Source organism: Rutilus rutilus (genome assembly GCF_951802725.1).
Source record: "Rutilus rutilus genome assembly, chromosome: 7".
In the NCBI taxonomy this organism is placed as follows: domain Eukaryota; kingdom Metazoa; phylum Chordata; class Actinopteri; order Cypriniformes; family Leuciscidae; genus Rutilus; species Rutilus rutilus.
Genome location: NC_140221.1, coordinates 16,483,490 through 16,497,368, shown reverse-complemented (window position 1 = coordinate 16,497,368; position 13,879 = coordinate 16,483,490). Strand labels below are relative to the sequence as shown.

At 36.6% G+C, this 13,879-nt stretch overlaps 1 protein-coding gene across 4 annotated transcripts in view; it reads left to right on the top strand.

The window, feature by feature from the left end:
* apba1a (amyloid beta (A4) precursor protein-binding, family A, member 1a) overlaps positions 1–12,075 on the top strand; it is a 58,766-nt gene extending 46,691 nt beyond the window's left edge. For 2 of the 4 annotated variants that reach the window (XM_084415211.1, XM_084415212.1), the window contains exons 7-14: positions 2,218–2,253; positions 2,998–3,084; positions 5,000–5,185; positions 5,935–6,114; positions 6,263–6,475; positions 6,714–6,833; positions 7,835–7,975; positions 9,574–12,075. In XM_084415211.1, the coding sequence (XP_084271337.1) occupies positions 2,218–2,253; positions 2,998–3,084; positions 5,000–5,185; positions 5,935–6,114; positions 6,263–6,475; positions 6,714–6,833; positions 7,835–7,975; positions 9,574–9,645 (1,035 nt within the window). In that variant the 3' untranslated portion in view covers positions 9,646–12,075. The remainder of the gene's footprint in view (positions 1–2,217; positions 2,254–2,997; positions 3,085–4,999; positions 5,186–5,934; positions 6,115–6,262; positions 6,476–6,713; positions 6,834–7,834; positions 7,976–9,573) is intronic. The other 2 variants (XM_084415213.1, XM_084415214.1) reach the window with 2 other exon arrangements.
* Positions 12,076–13,879: the final 1,804 nt, after the last annotated feature.

Genomic DNA, 13,879 nt, shown 5'->3' with positions numbered 1-13,879 from the left:
AGGAGTACTCCTAAATCACACTAAAAGATTTTAGCTAGGAGTTTTCTCTTAAAAGTTATTCACAACGCCTTTCAGACCTACTCTTAGTAAAGAAAAATGACAACTCCTAAACTAAGAGTGAGTCTTCGTTGCTATGGATGACATCATTACTCATGCACGAGCTTGACTGAAGTGACCACCTTGATTGGCTGATGATTGTAACGCGGGAATGATTCCAAACCCCTCCCCTACGATGATGATTGACAGGTGACAGGTCTGAGAATGCGTGCGCTACACAAGTATTGCGAAGGACGGAAGATGATGAATAACTGAATAAATAGCCTAAATGAATAAAGAGTAAGGAAAAACAAATAGCCTAGTAGCCTAATGAAACATATGGATTGATGCAATATCTTTGCAACATTATTGAATTAATCTGTCACTATATGCCTCTGCCTACGTTTGCAAAGAGAAGAACATTTTAATTTTATTCACAATCAAACGTTACAATTAGTTTACATGCAATGAATGAGTAGCCTAGTTTTGGTTGTTGTTGGTGGCGTTATTGCATCCCTAGTTATGCCTACAATGCAAAATTGTTCCCTCGCGATTGGAAGCTCCTGTAGCCGCCACGTACGCATTTCAAAACATCGCAACGTGAAATGCCACAAAAAGCGGTTTGTGAATAGGTCTTAGTGAGTTAGGAGTCCTCTCGACTTCTTTTAAGCTGTCCCAGGCTTAGGTGCTACTTTTAGGGCTAAAATGCTTTGTGAATTACTCTTAGTCAAAAAAATTAGGAGTCCTAAAGTTACGAGAGACACACCCATTATTTTTAGGAGTTGCTCCTAAATTCGCCAGTTAGGAGCTACTTTTAGCCTTAAAATTCTTTGTGAATACGGCCCCAGGTCTTCTTAGCAGTTAAGGTTGAAGGGTTCCTCAAATGAGTTTCGGTCAAATATTGTCAGGGAAACTTGACACTTATTTAGTATTTACAGAATAAGTCAATATGCTGTCCTTTTGTAGATTATCTGATTTAACAGTTTTGCTTAAAAGACCAAGAGTCACATTTCACATCACCTTAAAAAAAAAGTTTCCCCTTCTCTTGTAATGGAGCTCCTCCTTAGAATTGAAAAAGTTTAATGTGGGCCAAATAGATGTCAAATCTTCGGCTTTATGCGCTTGACCCTCAAAAGACAATATGTAAATATGTAAATGCTTATGGATTATACAGTTAAGGATACCAAGGATGATACCTATATAGATAATGATATAGATATAGTTCTAAAAATCTTTCTCAATATTAAAGAATAGCAGAGTTCACACCACAGCTATAATGATAACGGCACAGAGAAACAATATCGTGGAATCACTTTCAGAGCGATTTAGTCCAGCTGATAAACGATAAAAACATTGATAGCCAATCAGAATCCATCCTGTTGGAGCATTTAAAGTGACAGACAAGCACGCGCTTAGAATAAACAGAATGATATCGGCCACTGGTGTGATAGTTATCATTCTTGGTGTGAACGGGCCTTTACCACCATATTTTATTCTTGGAATGAGATCATTGTTAAAAACAACTGAAAAAAGATCATAGGTTATGAGTTCTTTGTTTTATTGGGTCACACCTCACCTGCATGTGTGAGACACCGTACCTTCTCCCATGCACAACCATGAGCTCAAAATGAGCGACATCCTTGAGGATCGTTAATATGGGGGGTTTAGCAGATTGACAGATTCAATGCGGTACATAAAACAAGTGTAAATTGCATGCATTTGGAGAGACATCTGAATCAATACACCCTGCCTCAGCTGCCATGATGTAGATCTTCCTTAGATGGCCAGTTCGATCCATTATCACAGCCTGCTGGCAGGTTTGAACTTGCTCTTAATCTAATTTTCAGCAGAGTTCATCCCTGCTTTGTGTAGTTGATGTTTTATGAACAGGATGTTCTGTAATATAACACCATCAGTAGACATTTTATTAAAAGAACAAATGGGCCACCTGGTGGATGACGGTGCAAATTGCCATGAAAAGAAGCCAAAGGCAACATATTGTTGCAGGGTGGTGTCTAATAATCTTGGCTTGGTGTCATCTGAATCCGTTCTACAGCTGATAAAAATGCAGTCACTTTTCAGATGCAGCTTACTGAGCAGAGAGATACCTCAAATGTGATTGGTCTTGCTGAGCTCTGCTTTATCTAACACTGTTCCTGTCTCTGTTTGTTCCATGCTAAGCAGACGGCCCAGAAATTAGCCAAAAACAGGAAGAAGGTGCAGTAATTGGTCATCGGTTTGGTGTTTTGTTTTTATTTTTGTTCTTCGTCTTCTTCTTTTGCCTGGTTTCAGCACTTCAGTGTTTTCATAATTTCTGTCACTCTGCCATTTTTTTCTGAATCCAGCAATGAGTCATGTACCTGTGTCCGTCCGCACAGTCTGTTAGCCATTGTTCATTCCACACCAAACATTACCTCAGTTTTATCACCAGATGTTACATGGGGAAGCCGTGGAATAAGTTAAGGCCGGGAATGTCTAGTTTGCTGGATACAGAAAATGCAAGTGATCTTTACTTTCTTCTTCTTCGTACCTGATATTTTTCTTTCTGAGGTACTGTGCTGTGTTTGTGACTGTTTTTGAAGGTGTATATCTGGCACCGCATGTTTTGCACTTCTCTTGGTCTTTTTTATTCAGCTGTCCAGCACTTGGTTGAAAACTCTGTATCCCTCTCTTTCTCTTAACTTACTGAATTTCTTGAAATGAAAAACAAAACTAACCAAACTAACCCCATGCCAACTTGCAATACTAGCTGGCTTAACAAAAAGCACAGGTTATCAGAGTTACACAATGAAGGAGAGAGTTTAAAATAATTTGAATATCTGGCCTTAAAGATGGCAAATGTTGGAAGATGTTTGTACGCTCCTTCATGGCATCTCTGGGCCTTGTCAGCTCTCTCTCTCTCTTTCGCTCTGTTAATGTCTCTCTCAGTGACTGATATTGTGTGATTTTCTCCATCTTCAGGCTCCAGAAGGTGAAGCTCAGCCCATGACGGAGGTAGATCTCTTCATCTCCACTCAGAGAATCAAAGTGCTCAATGCAGACTCACAGGTACTTCATCACCTACATGACTTTGGTTTCCACACTTTTTTACCAAAAGTGAACAAAATACTAGAGCAGACATCACAATGAGTTAGTATAAGTACAGAATACCTATTTGTCTCATCATAAGAAACTGAATTTTTCTTGATCTTTCAAAAAAAAAAAATACACACTACCATTTAAAAGTTTGGCGTCATTTTAATTTATACTTTGTCTTAGTTCCTGTTTCCTTTATTCCAATTGCTAGGTTGTTTCTATGGTTACCCATGATCATTATCTGCATCATGTTAATTTAGCTTGTTATCCCTGTGTGTATATATATCCCTTATTTCATTCTGTTACCTGTTGGTTATTGTCTTTACGTGCTTGAAAAGCTGATGAGATTTCCTGCGCCTACATTCACTTTGCGATTTGAATTCTTTGTTATATTATTAAGTAAAGTTAATGCTGCTTTGAGATCCGGCCTCAACTCTTCCTTATGTCTGAGCATGACCGAATGACTGACCCTGGGACAAGAACACACTCAAGATGTGTTTTTTGGAGTGGGCTAGACGACAATCTCCTTCAGTCTCTTCCAATGGGGAACTCCAGCTGCTCGCTGCAGCAATAGATAGAGTTTGCATTGTTGCTGGTTGGTTCCCCCCTAACTGTGGGGGAGGTCGAGGAGAACACTTGACACCCAGAGCCTGAGTTAAATCCCGCCACAAACCCAAAGCCAGAGCTTGCACCCTCCACAAACACAAAGCCAGAGCCCACGCCAACCATGAACCCTCCATTGGTGGAGAGGATCCTCCAATGTCTTCCCGGAGCCCGAGCTAGTCGCCAAGGCTGGTCAGGAGCTAAAGCCAGATGCCATGTCCATCCCTGTGGGAGTTTTGATGGACTTGTGGTCACCAGAACCATTTCTCCCCCTACTGCCCACCCTAGTATGCCTCCCTGCTCCATTGGTTTCATCCAGCTCCCTGCCCATGCCTGTTCCACCCAGTTTCCTCGATCCACTTCCTCTGCTGGTCGTGCCCTGCTTCTCAGCTCCTTTATCTACTCTGGCTCTGCCGACCTCCTGGCTCCTTCTTCATCGCTGGCTCCGTCCAGCTTCCTGGCTCATTCTTAATTGCTGATTTCTCTCTTTCTCTGCTGGTTCCACCCGGTTCCCTGGCCTCACCTTGGGCTTTCCAGCTCCCAGCTCTTACTTGGTCCTCAGATTCCCAGCTTCACCTTGGTCTTCCGGGCTTAAGAATCTGCCTCGGCCCTGAGTTTCAGTTTCAGTTTCATGGACTTATATGTTCTTGTTTTCCTTTGTCTTAGTTCCTGTTCCTTTTTATTTCTGTTGCTAGTTTGTTTCTATTCCTTGTCGGTCGTTGTCTTTCAGTGCTTATAAAGCTGTTTCATATACCTGATCGTACATTCAGTTTGCAATTTTGTATTCTGTGTTGTTTTGTTAAATAAAATTAATGCTGCTTTGAGATCCTCAATTCTTCCTTCTGTCAATTACTGTTTTACTGTATTTTGGTCACATAAATGTAGGTTCGTGAGCATAAGAGTCTTCTTTCAAAAACATAAAATATTTTTTACCTAACACCAATCTTTTGAATTGTAGTGTACTAAAAAATGTATACTAGCTGAAACCTGTCTAAATTTTGGTTTGATTTAAGCTTAAACAAGAAGAAAGATTTGCAAATGGGGTTTGAAAAATAAACTTATTTAAAAAAACAAATCTGAATACAACCTAAATGGACTTTTGCTATTGCCAATTGTTCTTTTCCAGTATTTTTATCTTCAATGTTTTATAGAATAACAATATTGATTGAGAAAAAAAAAATATATAGATATAGATATAGATATAGATAGATATATTGTGTGTGTGTGTGTGTGTAGAAATAGATTAAGCTTAATCTTACCATTACAATCTTCTCCTGATTCACAGGAGACCATGATGGACCACCCTTTAAGGACCATCTCTTACATCGCTGATATTGGGAACATCGTGGTGTTGATGGCCAGAAGGAGAATGGCTCGCTCTGACTCTCAGGAGAACATGGAAGCCTCTGACCCTGCCCAGGACGAGAAGCGGCAATACAAGATGATCTGTCACGTGTTTGAATCTGAAGATGTGAGTTCTTCCTCCCAGCTATGTGTCAGTGTGACCTTATCAACCGTCGGCTAAAGGAGGCTGTCAGGGCGACAGTTTCATTTTATTGCTTTAGCATTATAAAACGATATATTATAAAATGGATTTACACACTTCATTTTTATAATACTGCTGGTGTTGTGGTTGATGAAAGCAATAAGCCACTCTAGGCTGTTTATTACAGCGGTTTTACCACATTTAAGGGGGGTTCAACCACAACACACAACAGCAACTCCCTTCCATATTCACCCTTTGCACTTTTTCCACATTTAGTCATCCATATTTGCCCAATTTTTCTCAGTCTCCTCACATTTTCCCCCCAGCATGTTCAGTATTGCAGTCACTGGCCATTGTGGTAGTGACCTCTAATAGCATTAATCCAGATGGTGTTCCTGGGCATCTTGCTGCGTGGGTTGAATCAGTAGATGGGAAGTGACCTTTTCTCTGTTCGGCTGCAGAGGCTATTTGAATTTAAAGAGCCCGTATATGTCACAGCGTATGTCTCAGCACAGTGTACAACAGTGACATGAGGGCAAAAGGCGTGTATGCGACTATCCTGAGGGATGCCGCCCTTGTCGTCTCTTGACCCATGTGTTTAACTGTCATCTTTTTTTAAACTGCTGTCCTTTAAAAATGGTTAGATAAATCAAATTGCATTTGTGCAATGTAATATTTTAGTTATTTAATATAATATTAGTTGTTCATTTTACCTGATTTCTATTTGTGCTCAGGCTCAGCTCATAGCTCAATCCATCGGCCAGGCTTTCAGTGTGGCATACCAAGAGTTCCTGCGTGCCAATGGCATCAACCCAGAGGATCTGAGCCAGAAAGAGTATAGCGACCTCCTTAACACACAAGACATGTACAACGATGACCTCATTCACTTTTCCAAGTCTGAGAACTGCAAAGATGTAAGTGGACAGCACATGCCTTGTGAAAACAGAAGATTACTGTGAAATTTTGAGAATTTGCCTGGATAATATCAGAATTATCAGTAATGTTGACTAAATCGTGTTTTAGCAGTGATAAAAGTGGTGGGTATGTGTCTGTGCACTACAGGTTTACATAGAGAAGCAGAAGGGAGAGATTCTTGGGCTGGTGATTGTAGAGTCGGGCTGGGGCTCCATCCTTCCCACAGTTATTATAGCAAACATGATGCACGGCGGCCCGGCAGAGAAGTCCGGCAGGCTGAACATTGGGGACCAGATTATGTCCATCAATGGCACCAGCCTGGTGGGATTACCCCTCTCCACCTGCCAGAGTATTATCAAGGTACAAGTGGACTTTAAGTACACTTCATGTGCAAAAATATTGTGAATTTCAAAGATTTAATTCTAATTAAATTTAAAATTGAAATTTTTTTAGCCAATACTTCTACATTCAATGTATTGTGTCAAATATATTGTTCTTCTAGGGATTGAAGAACCAATCCAGAATAAAGCTTAAAATTGAAAAAAATTTAGCCAATACTTCTACATTCAATGTATTGTCAAATATATTGTTCTTCTAGGGATTGAAGAACCAATCCAGAATAAAGCTTAACATTGTGAGATGCCCACCTGTGACCACTGTCCTCATCAGAAGACCAGACCTGAGATATCAGCTGGGATTTAGTGTGCAAAATGGCATTGTATGTATCTTGGATTTAAAAAAAAAAAAATAGAGATTTTTTTTTTGTGTCTATTGGTATAAACTGATATTGTATATCTGTATGTGCATTATATGTAATATACAAATGTATATGTAACAGATCTGAAATTAATATTCATTTTTCATACTGTATATTATAGTGTATTTAGTGTTTTATTTTTAATTTATGTAGAAAAAAAAGAGTAAAGAATTTTAACATCAGCCATTTATCAGCCTTAAGATGAAAATATTGTTATTGACCTTTAGTGTTATTAATACTTTAATGTTGTAGTAGTTTGTAATCAGTGCTACGGTAATTTTTGGTCACAGTTTAGTTTTGGGTCCAGCTCTCACTATTAACTAAGAATTAACTATGACTTTTGCCTCAATAAACTCCTAATAACTGCTTATTAATAGTTAGTACTTAGTTGTTAAGTTTAGGTACTGGGTAGGATTTAGTGATGTAGAATATGGTTATGCAGAATACGGCATTAATAAGTGCTTTATATACAGTAAGTACTAATAAACAGCCAAAATCCTAGTAATATGCATGCTAATAAGAAACTAATTAATAGTGAGAATTGGACCCTAAACTAAAGTCTACCAAATGTTTTTTCAATAGTGACTTGACTTTTAAAGAGTCTGAATCAGGGTTATTATAGTTAACTAAAACCATAAAAAAACATGTTAACTAAAATAAAATAAACTTTATTTCCGCTAGTTGCCAAAGTAACATTTCTCATTTTAATTTAGTTGAATCTGATTATCTAAAACAATTAAAAATCAAATAAATAAACATAATAATAAAAAAAAAGCATAAACACAATAACGTGCTTACTAAAACTTCAACTAAAATTAAAATGAAAAATGGAAAATACAAAAATCTAAATGTATTCAAAAGATTACCAAAAAAAAAAAAAATATATATATATATATGATAGTATCTCAATGCTACTACAATCTGATCTGAAGTATAACTTTAATGTATTTTGCATCCTCCAGATTTGCAGTCTCATGAGAGGAGGGATAGCAGAGCGCGGTGGGGTCCGTGTCGGCCACCGGATCATTGAAATCAATAGCCAGAGTGTTGTGGCCACCCCTCATGAGAAGATTGTACATATTCTGTCTAATGCAGTTGGTGAGGTAAGTTTGGGGAGCACGATCGAGCTCCGCACCTGCCTAACAACATAATATTTTTCACATCACTAATTCTCCAATGAGGTAATGACCCTATTTATTTAAATTATGATCATGAAACTACGGAAACTTGGCACCTGGTTTAGCTCTGTTTCACGTAGATCACAGCCTATCAACATTGGCCTAAAAAGGGTTTTGGACACTTTTCTCAGAAGTTATTTTTGCAGTGACTGTTAATCAACCAGTGCCAGTGTCATTTTTGTATTAAGTCAATTCACTCAAGTTCACACAGTTGTCCCATCAGAGTAACCACAGGTGTTGTTCATCATGATAACTATGATCATGATCCACTAATGTTTGACAACCAGAAAGGGTCAAAATGCGCTCCTACGACAACAACGTACTAAAAATTGAAACGTTTTTCTTTTGCGTTTTTCACATACAGACGACAAACGTGGTCAAAACGATCCCCGTTCACACGGATCCGTGAAAATGACCAAAATCGATGTATTTTTCATGCCAGGCCAGTAGTTGGCGATGTCACTTTGTAAAGAAACACTACGCGCCTATAGACTGAACACGTAATACTCATGCGCATGACGTCACCATTTTCACAAATTCACATATTTGGTTTTCAGAAACTTGCACTTTGAATCCCATTTTCAAAAGTTTGCGTTTTCGGGCCCCCAAACGGCAGTTGTGGTGTAAATGAACGTCCAGAATACATAAAAAGCCCCTTAAAGGAATGTTCAAGGTTCAGTACAAGTTAAGCTCAACAGAAAGTATTTTCCACTTTAAAAAAAATTATTATTATGGCCTACATGAATGTAAACAATTAAGAAAGAAAACATATACGTATCATTATATTGGATCCGTGCACTGCATTCGGTCTTAAAGTGACAGCAGCCTAAAAAACCTGTCATCAATATTAATCAAACAAGAAAATACAAAGACAAAATCACTTTTGTAGCTAAAGATTAATTATATTTAATTTATACTGCAAAGACTATGCTGTTATTTTACATTTGATTATACAATTTCTGTACCTGAATACTGTTGGACTTGCCTGAAAAAAATAAAGCACTGTGTATTTCATTTGTATCTTTGTTCTATTGTATTTATCTATGCTTGTAATCTATGCAGATTCACTCACCTACAAAATCACCCCAATCATTCTAGAATTATTAATTCTTTCCAAATAGAGCTATTCATCCAGTGAAAGTGTTTTCATATCGCAATGTCAGGTTTTTTTCCAATATTGTGCAGCCCTATTGCACTATTGAAAGTGTGCTTGGAAATCTTTCAAATACTTGCAAAAATACATGGAAAACTTAAAGTTTACTGTTTAAAATAGCAAAAATTACTATACTGTAATATATATATATATATATATATATATATATATATATATATAAATATATAAATATATAAATTATAATTATTATTATTGTGAAATACATTTTCTCATATTGTTTAATATGTTTTTGTTCATATCGCCCACAACTAGTTCACACTTATATATATTTTTACATTTGGCTTGAATGTCTAAATGGTTTTTGCGGTCACTTGAACCTGACTCTCACGTTTCGCCCCACTCTGAACAGATTCACATGAAGACTATGCCGGCTGCCATGTACCGCTTGTTAACAGCCCAGGAGCAACCAGTTTACATCTAAAGCTACAACGCTTTCTCAAGCCTCCTTCCCCGTTGTCACCAGATATAACCTTAATCTTGATGTGAAAGTGTCAGGCCTGTGGACTGGTGACTGTGTGATTGAATCCACTGAAGCTCTGCTCAACATGGCTCTCCATGACTTCACTGCCTCCCCTGAGCTCTTCATCTGTTCTTTTCTGTTGCTGTGTGTGAGATTGCTGTGCTGTGTTGTTCCTCTCTGTGTGCACTGGACCGAAGCAGAGAGAGAGTGTGAGAAATATTTAAAGAGCCCCCATCACAGGAAATGGTGTCCTATTGAAACCAGATACCGACTCCTGTGTGAGGTGAGCGTTAGGTGGACGAAAAGGAGTTTGCCTTACCATTCTTTTTTGCTGTTATTTATTCGAGCTTGGCAGTCATCAAGCGTTTTAGATTCAACTTTAATTTTGAAGGGCAGCTGTTAGTCTGAGGAATATGGTGAAAATAGCAAACTGTAACTTTAATTCATGAAATGGAGTTTGAATTGACTTGCTCACAACTTACAGGATGTTGAATTTGAATTTGAATTGGAACGACAGGAAAATACATGTACTGAATTGCAATTTCAAAGACATAAATTGACCTAATTATGTCTTTTTATTTAATAATTAAAATAACTGATTACATTTTCAATTAATAGAGCCACCAAAATTTTAATTTTGTTTAAAATTGTTTATTTGACAACATTTAAAAAAAAAGTTATATCTTTTGACTAGAGCATTCTGGGAAATGAAGTGTTTTTCAATTACAGTCCATAAAATGAAAGTTAATTTACCTGATATAATGTATTACGTATACATTTCAAACATTGTTAATATTATTTAATGTTTCTAAAAATAGCTCATATGTTGCATCTTTGATCATATTTATAGGTAATTGATACCGAAACACGAAATCCACATTTCTTTAACTTACCATTTTACTTGCTTAAATTCAAATCTGCATCCTGTTTGCTTAGAAATGGACCAAACCATTGAGTCCTGTGAAAAGGTTTTTTTAAACACAGTTCCTATCAAAATGACGACGAGCTTTTTGCTTCATGGGAATGTTTAGTATACTTAGGAGTAAGTATAGAGTAGAGCACATAGAAATTGTGGATGAAATGCCTTACAGAATGATGATGCCATATTTTGAAAAAAAAAGAAAAGAAAGGAAAGTGTTTTGGAAATATATGGAGGTGCATTTTGGAGATTTGATAATAGTTGTTTGAATGGGACACGTTTTGAACAACCTCTTTAAATAAACATACACATATATTACAGTCAGGGGAAAGTGTACTAAAAATTAACCATTGTGTTTTACTGGGATTTTTTTCAGTTTTTTTATTTTTATTATTGATGTGCAATATTTTTTGTTGTTGTAAATGAATCCATTCCTTATTTTTATGCACAGAAAACCTTCCTTTTTGTCTTAAGCATCTGTAAATGAAATAATATTGCAAATTATATATGCCCATATTAGTAGCATTTTCTTTTAAACATTTATACTTGGGGAAAAAAAGTTTTTTTTTATCAACTAAATGTTTAATTCATGTGTGCTACTTTTTCACTTAGTGTGTTTTTTTTTTTTTTCACTCAAGAACAGAATGTGTCTTAACAGAACTGTATTCACTCTCATAAAGCTTCTGGTACATTTGAGTTGGATTTGCAAGTGTGTATGACTAAGTATCCAGTATACTGTTTTAGTATAGAGCATCTCAACATGAACCGATTGAAAACTGACTGTGTTTCCAGAGATTTGCCCTCTCAGACAAACATCGTAGTACCATCTGTGCAAGAACCTCGGCATGCTTTGGCACATCTCCATTATTACTCATAAGAGACTGTCTGAAGCCTGGCAAATATCACTGTATGTGATTTTGCATCTGAAGAAAAAACAAGCAGAAAATGTCTTACAAGAAGCTTTGTAACCACTCTCCCCATATTTACCATTAAGTGTACTTGCGTGTTGCCTGGAATTCTTTTGAGAACACACTCACACATTTGCAAAGGTATCTTTTACCATCAAACGATTGTTACAGCAATGTAGACTATATCACAATCTGATGACATTTCCGCAGTTGAATCTGTATTGATATTGCGAGGAATCTTATTGCTCTGCGACGACTGTATTTGATGGCATTCTGGCTCTTTCAGATGTTACCAAGCTCCCTGTAATTGTGGCGCTGATAAGAAATAATACTTCTTGTTGCTTAAAATGTGAATTTCACCCCACAATATGACCTCATTAGCACTGTATTATTTTACTAATTGAATCAAAAGTCATTAACACAGAGGAAGGGCCTCATGTTTTATTGTTATTTTTTGTTTTGTGTGTGAAGCATGATCTTTTTGTATGCATTGCTATTTATTCTTGTAGTGAGTGTGATGTGTGATTACAAATGACTTCATCATCATCATCATCATCATCAACATCAAATAAAACCAGCTAGACACTTTCATATATATATATAATATTATATTTATTTACACATAGCATTATATATACAGTATACAATGAATATATACCATGTGTACAATAATGAAAGTAAACTGCAAAAGTCTTTGACACCAGTGTGCTATTATTTAATATTTTATTTTTACGGGGCATCATCACGTCATGATTGAAATCCGCAGGCTGAATAACGCTAACTTTTGCCATGATAATGTAATTGGTCTGCTACCACCATAGCATCCTCCCATATTTATTGTAAAAGATGTTGTCCAGTTTTACACTGAAATGAAACAGTGACAGTTAGACGGTTTATGTTTTTTGAGCTGTAATATTAACGCATCAACCTAGTGTCCCAGACTTCTGCACTATACAGTACAAGACATTCTGTGTCCGCCTCAGAATAATGTACGAGCTTTAATGAGGGATGGATTTAATTATTTAATAATGGAGAAGCAAAACAAGTGGCTTAATGTGTCGTTAACGACGCCAGGTATGAGATAAATGAGTACGTAATATGTAACCCTGGATTTGCAGAGTATTCGACGGATTCCCACCTCGAGACCGTAGAATGCAAGGCCTCAGCAGAGTGTGTGGTTCGTACTGAAGTAGAAAAGAAACTGTGGGTTTGATTAGTATTTATAATGCACTTGCTCTGAATGTAATTACAATTCTATGTTTGTCATTGTCTAAAAGTAAAAACACACTTTCTGTAAAGCAATAGCAATGTTTATTTATTTGCTAGCTTCTCTGTGATTGAACTATTTAGACGCATTCCGTTACCATAGCAGGAATGTTTGTAACAGTATTTACACTATTAAACCAACTACTGAGAGCGTATATTACTAGAATGTCTCTTTCATCTCACACACGGTCAGCATGATTTTCAGTTACTGGTCCTGGTCGTCATCCGAAACGGTAGCTGTTGTGTATTTACCCCCAAATAAGAGACAATGTGCTGTGCAATGTGCTCAAATACACACTACTGTTCAAAAGTTTGGGGTCGGTAAGTTTTTTTTTTCCTGTTTCCTGTTCTTACGCTCACCAAGGCTGGATTTATTTGATAAAAAAAATACAGTAATATTGTGAAATATTAGTACAATTTAACAGAACTGTTTTCTCTTTAATATATTTGAAAATGTAATTTATTCCTGTGAAGTTTCAGCATCATTACTCCAGGCTTCAGTGTCACATGATCCTTCAGAAATCATTCTAATATGATGATTTGATGCTCAAGAAACATTTCTTATTATTATCAATGTTGAAAATAGTTGTGCTGCTTAACATTTTTGTGAAAGTTTTTAGGATTCTTTGATGGATAGTCCATTTATTTGAAATATAAAACTTTTATAACATTACACATTTCTTTTGTCACTTTTGATCTATTTAATGCATCCTTACTGAGTAAAACTATTCATTTATTTTTCTGTTTTTTAACCTGGTAACACTTTATTTTAGTGTCATTGCTACACGTTACATGTTACAACTAAATTATGCATAATTACATGCAACTAACCTTAAACCAAACCCTCACCCTAACCCTATAGTAAGTACATGTAGTAAATTATTATTACTCTTAAAATAAAGCGTAACCAAAAATCTTACTGACCCGAAACTTATAAACCGCAGCATATAATTAGAGAAGTTAAGGTAACACTTTATTTTAAGATGACGTAGTTACTACATGTTCAAACTATAGTAATAACAGTAAATTATGCATAATTACAAGTAACTAACCCTAAACCAAATCCTAACCCCAACTCTATAGTAAGTAGGCTACATGTAGC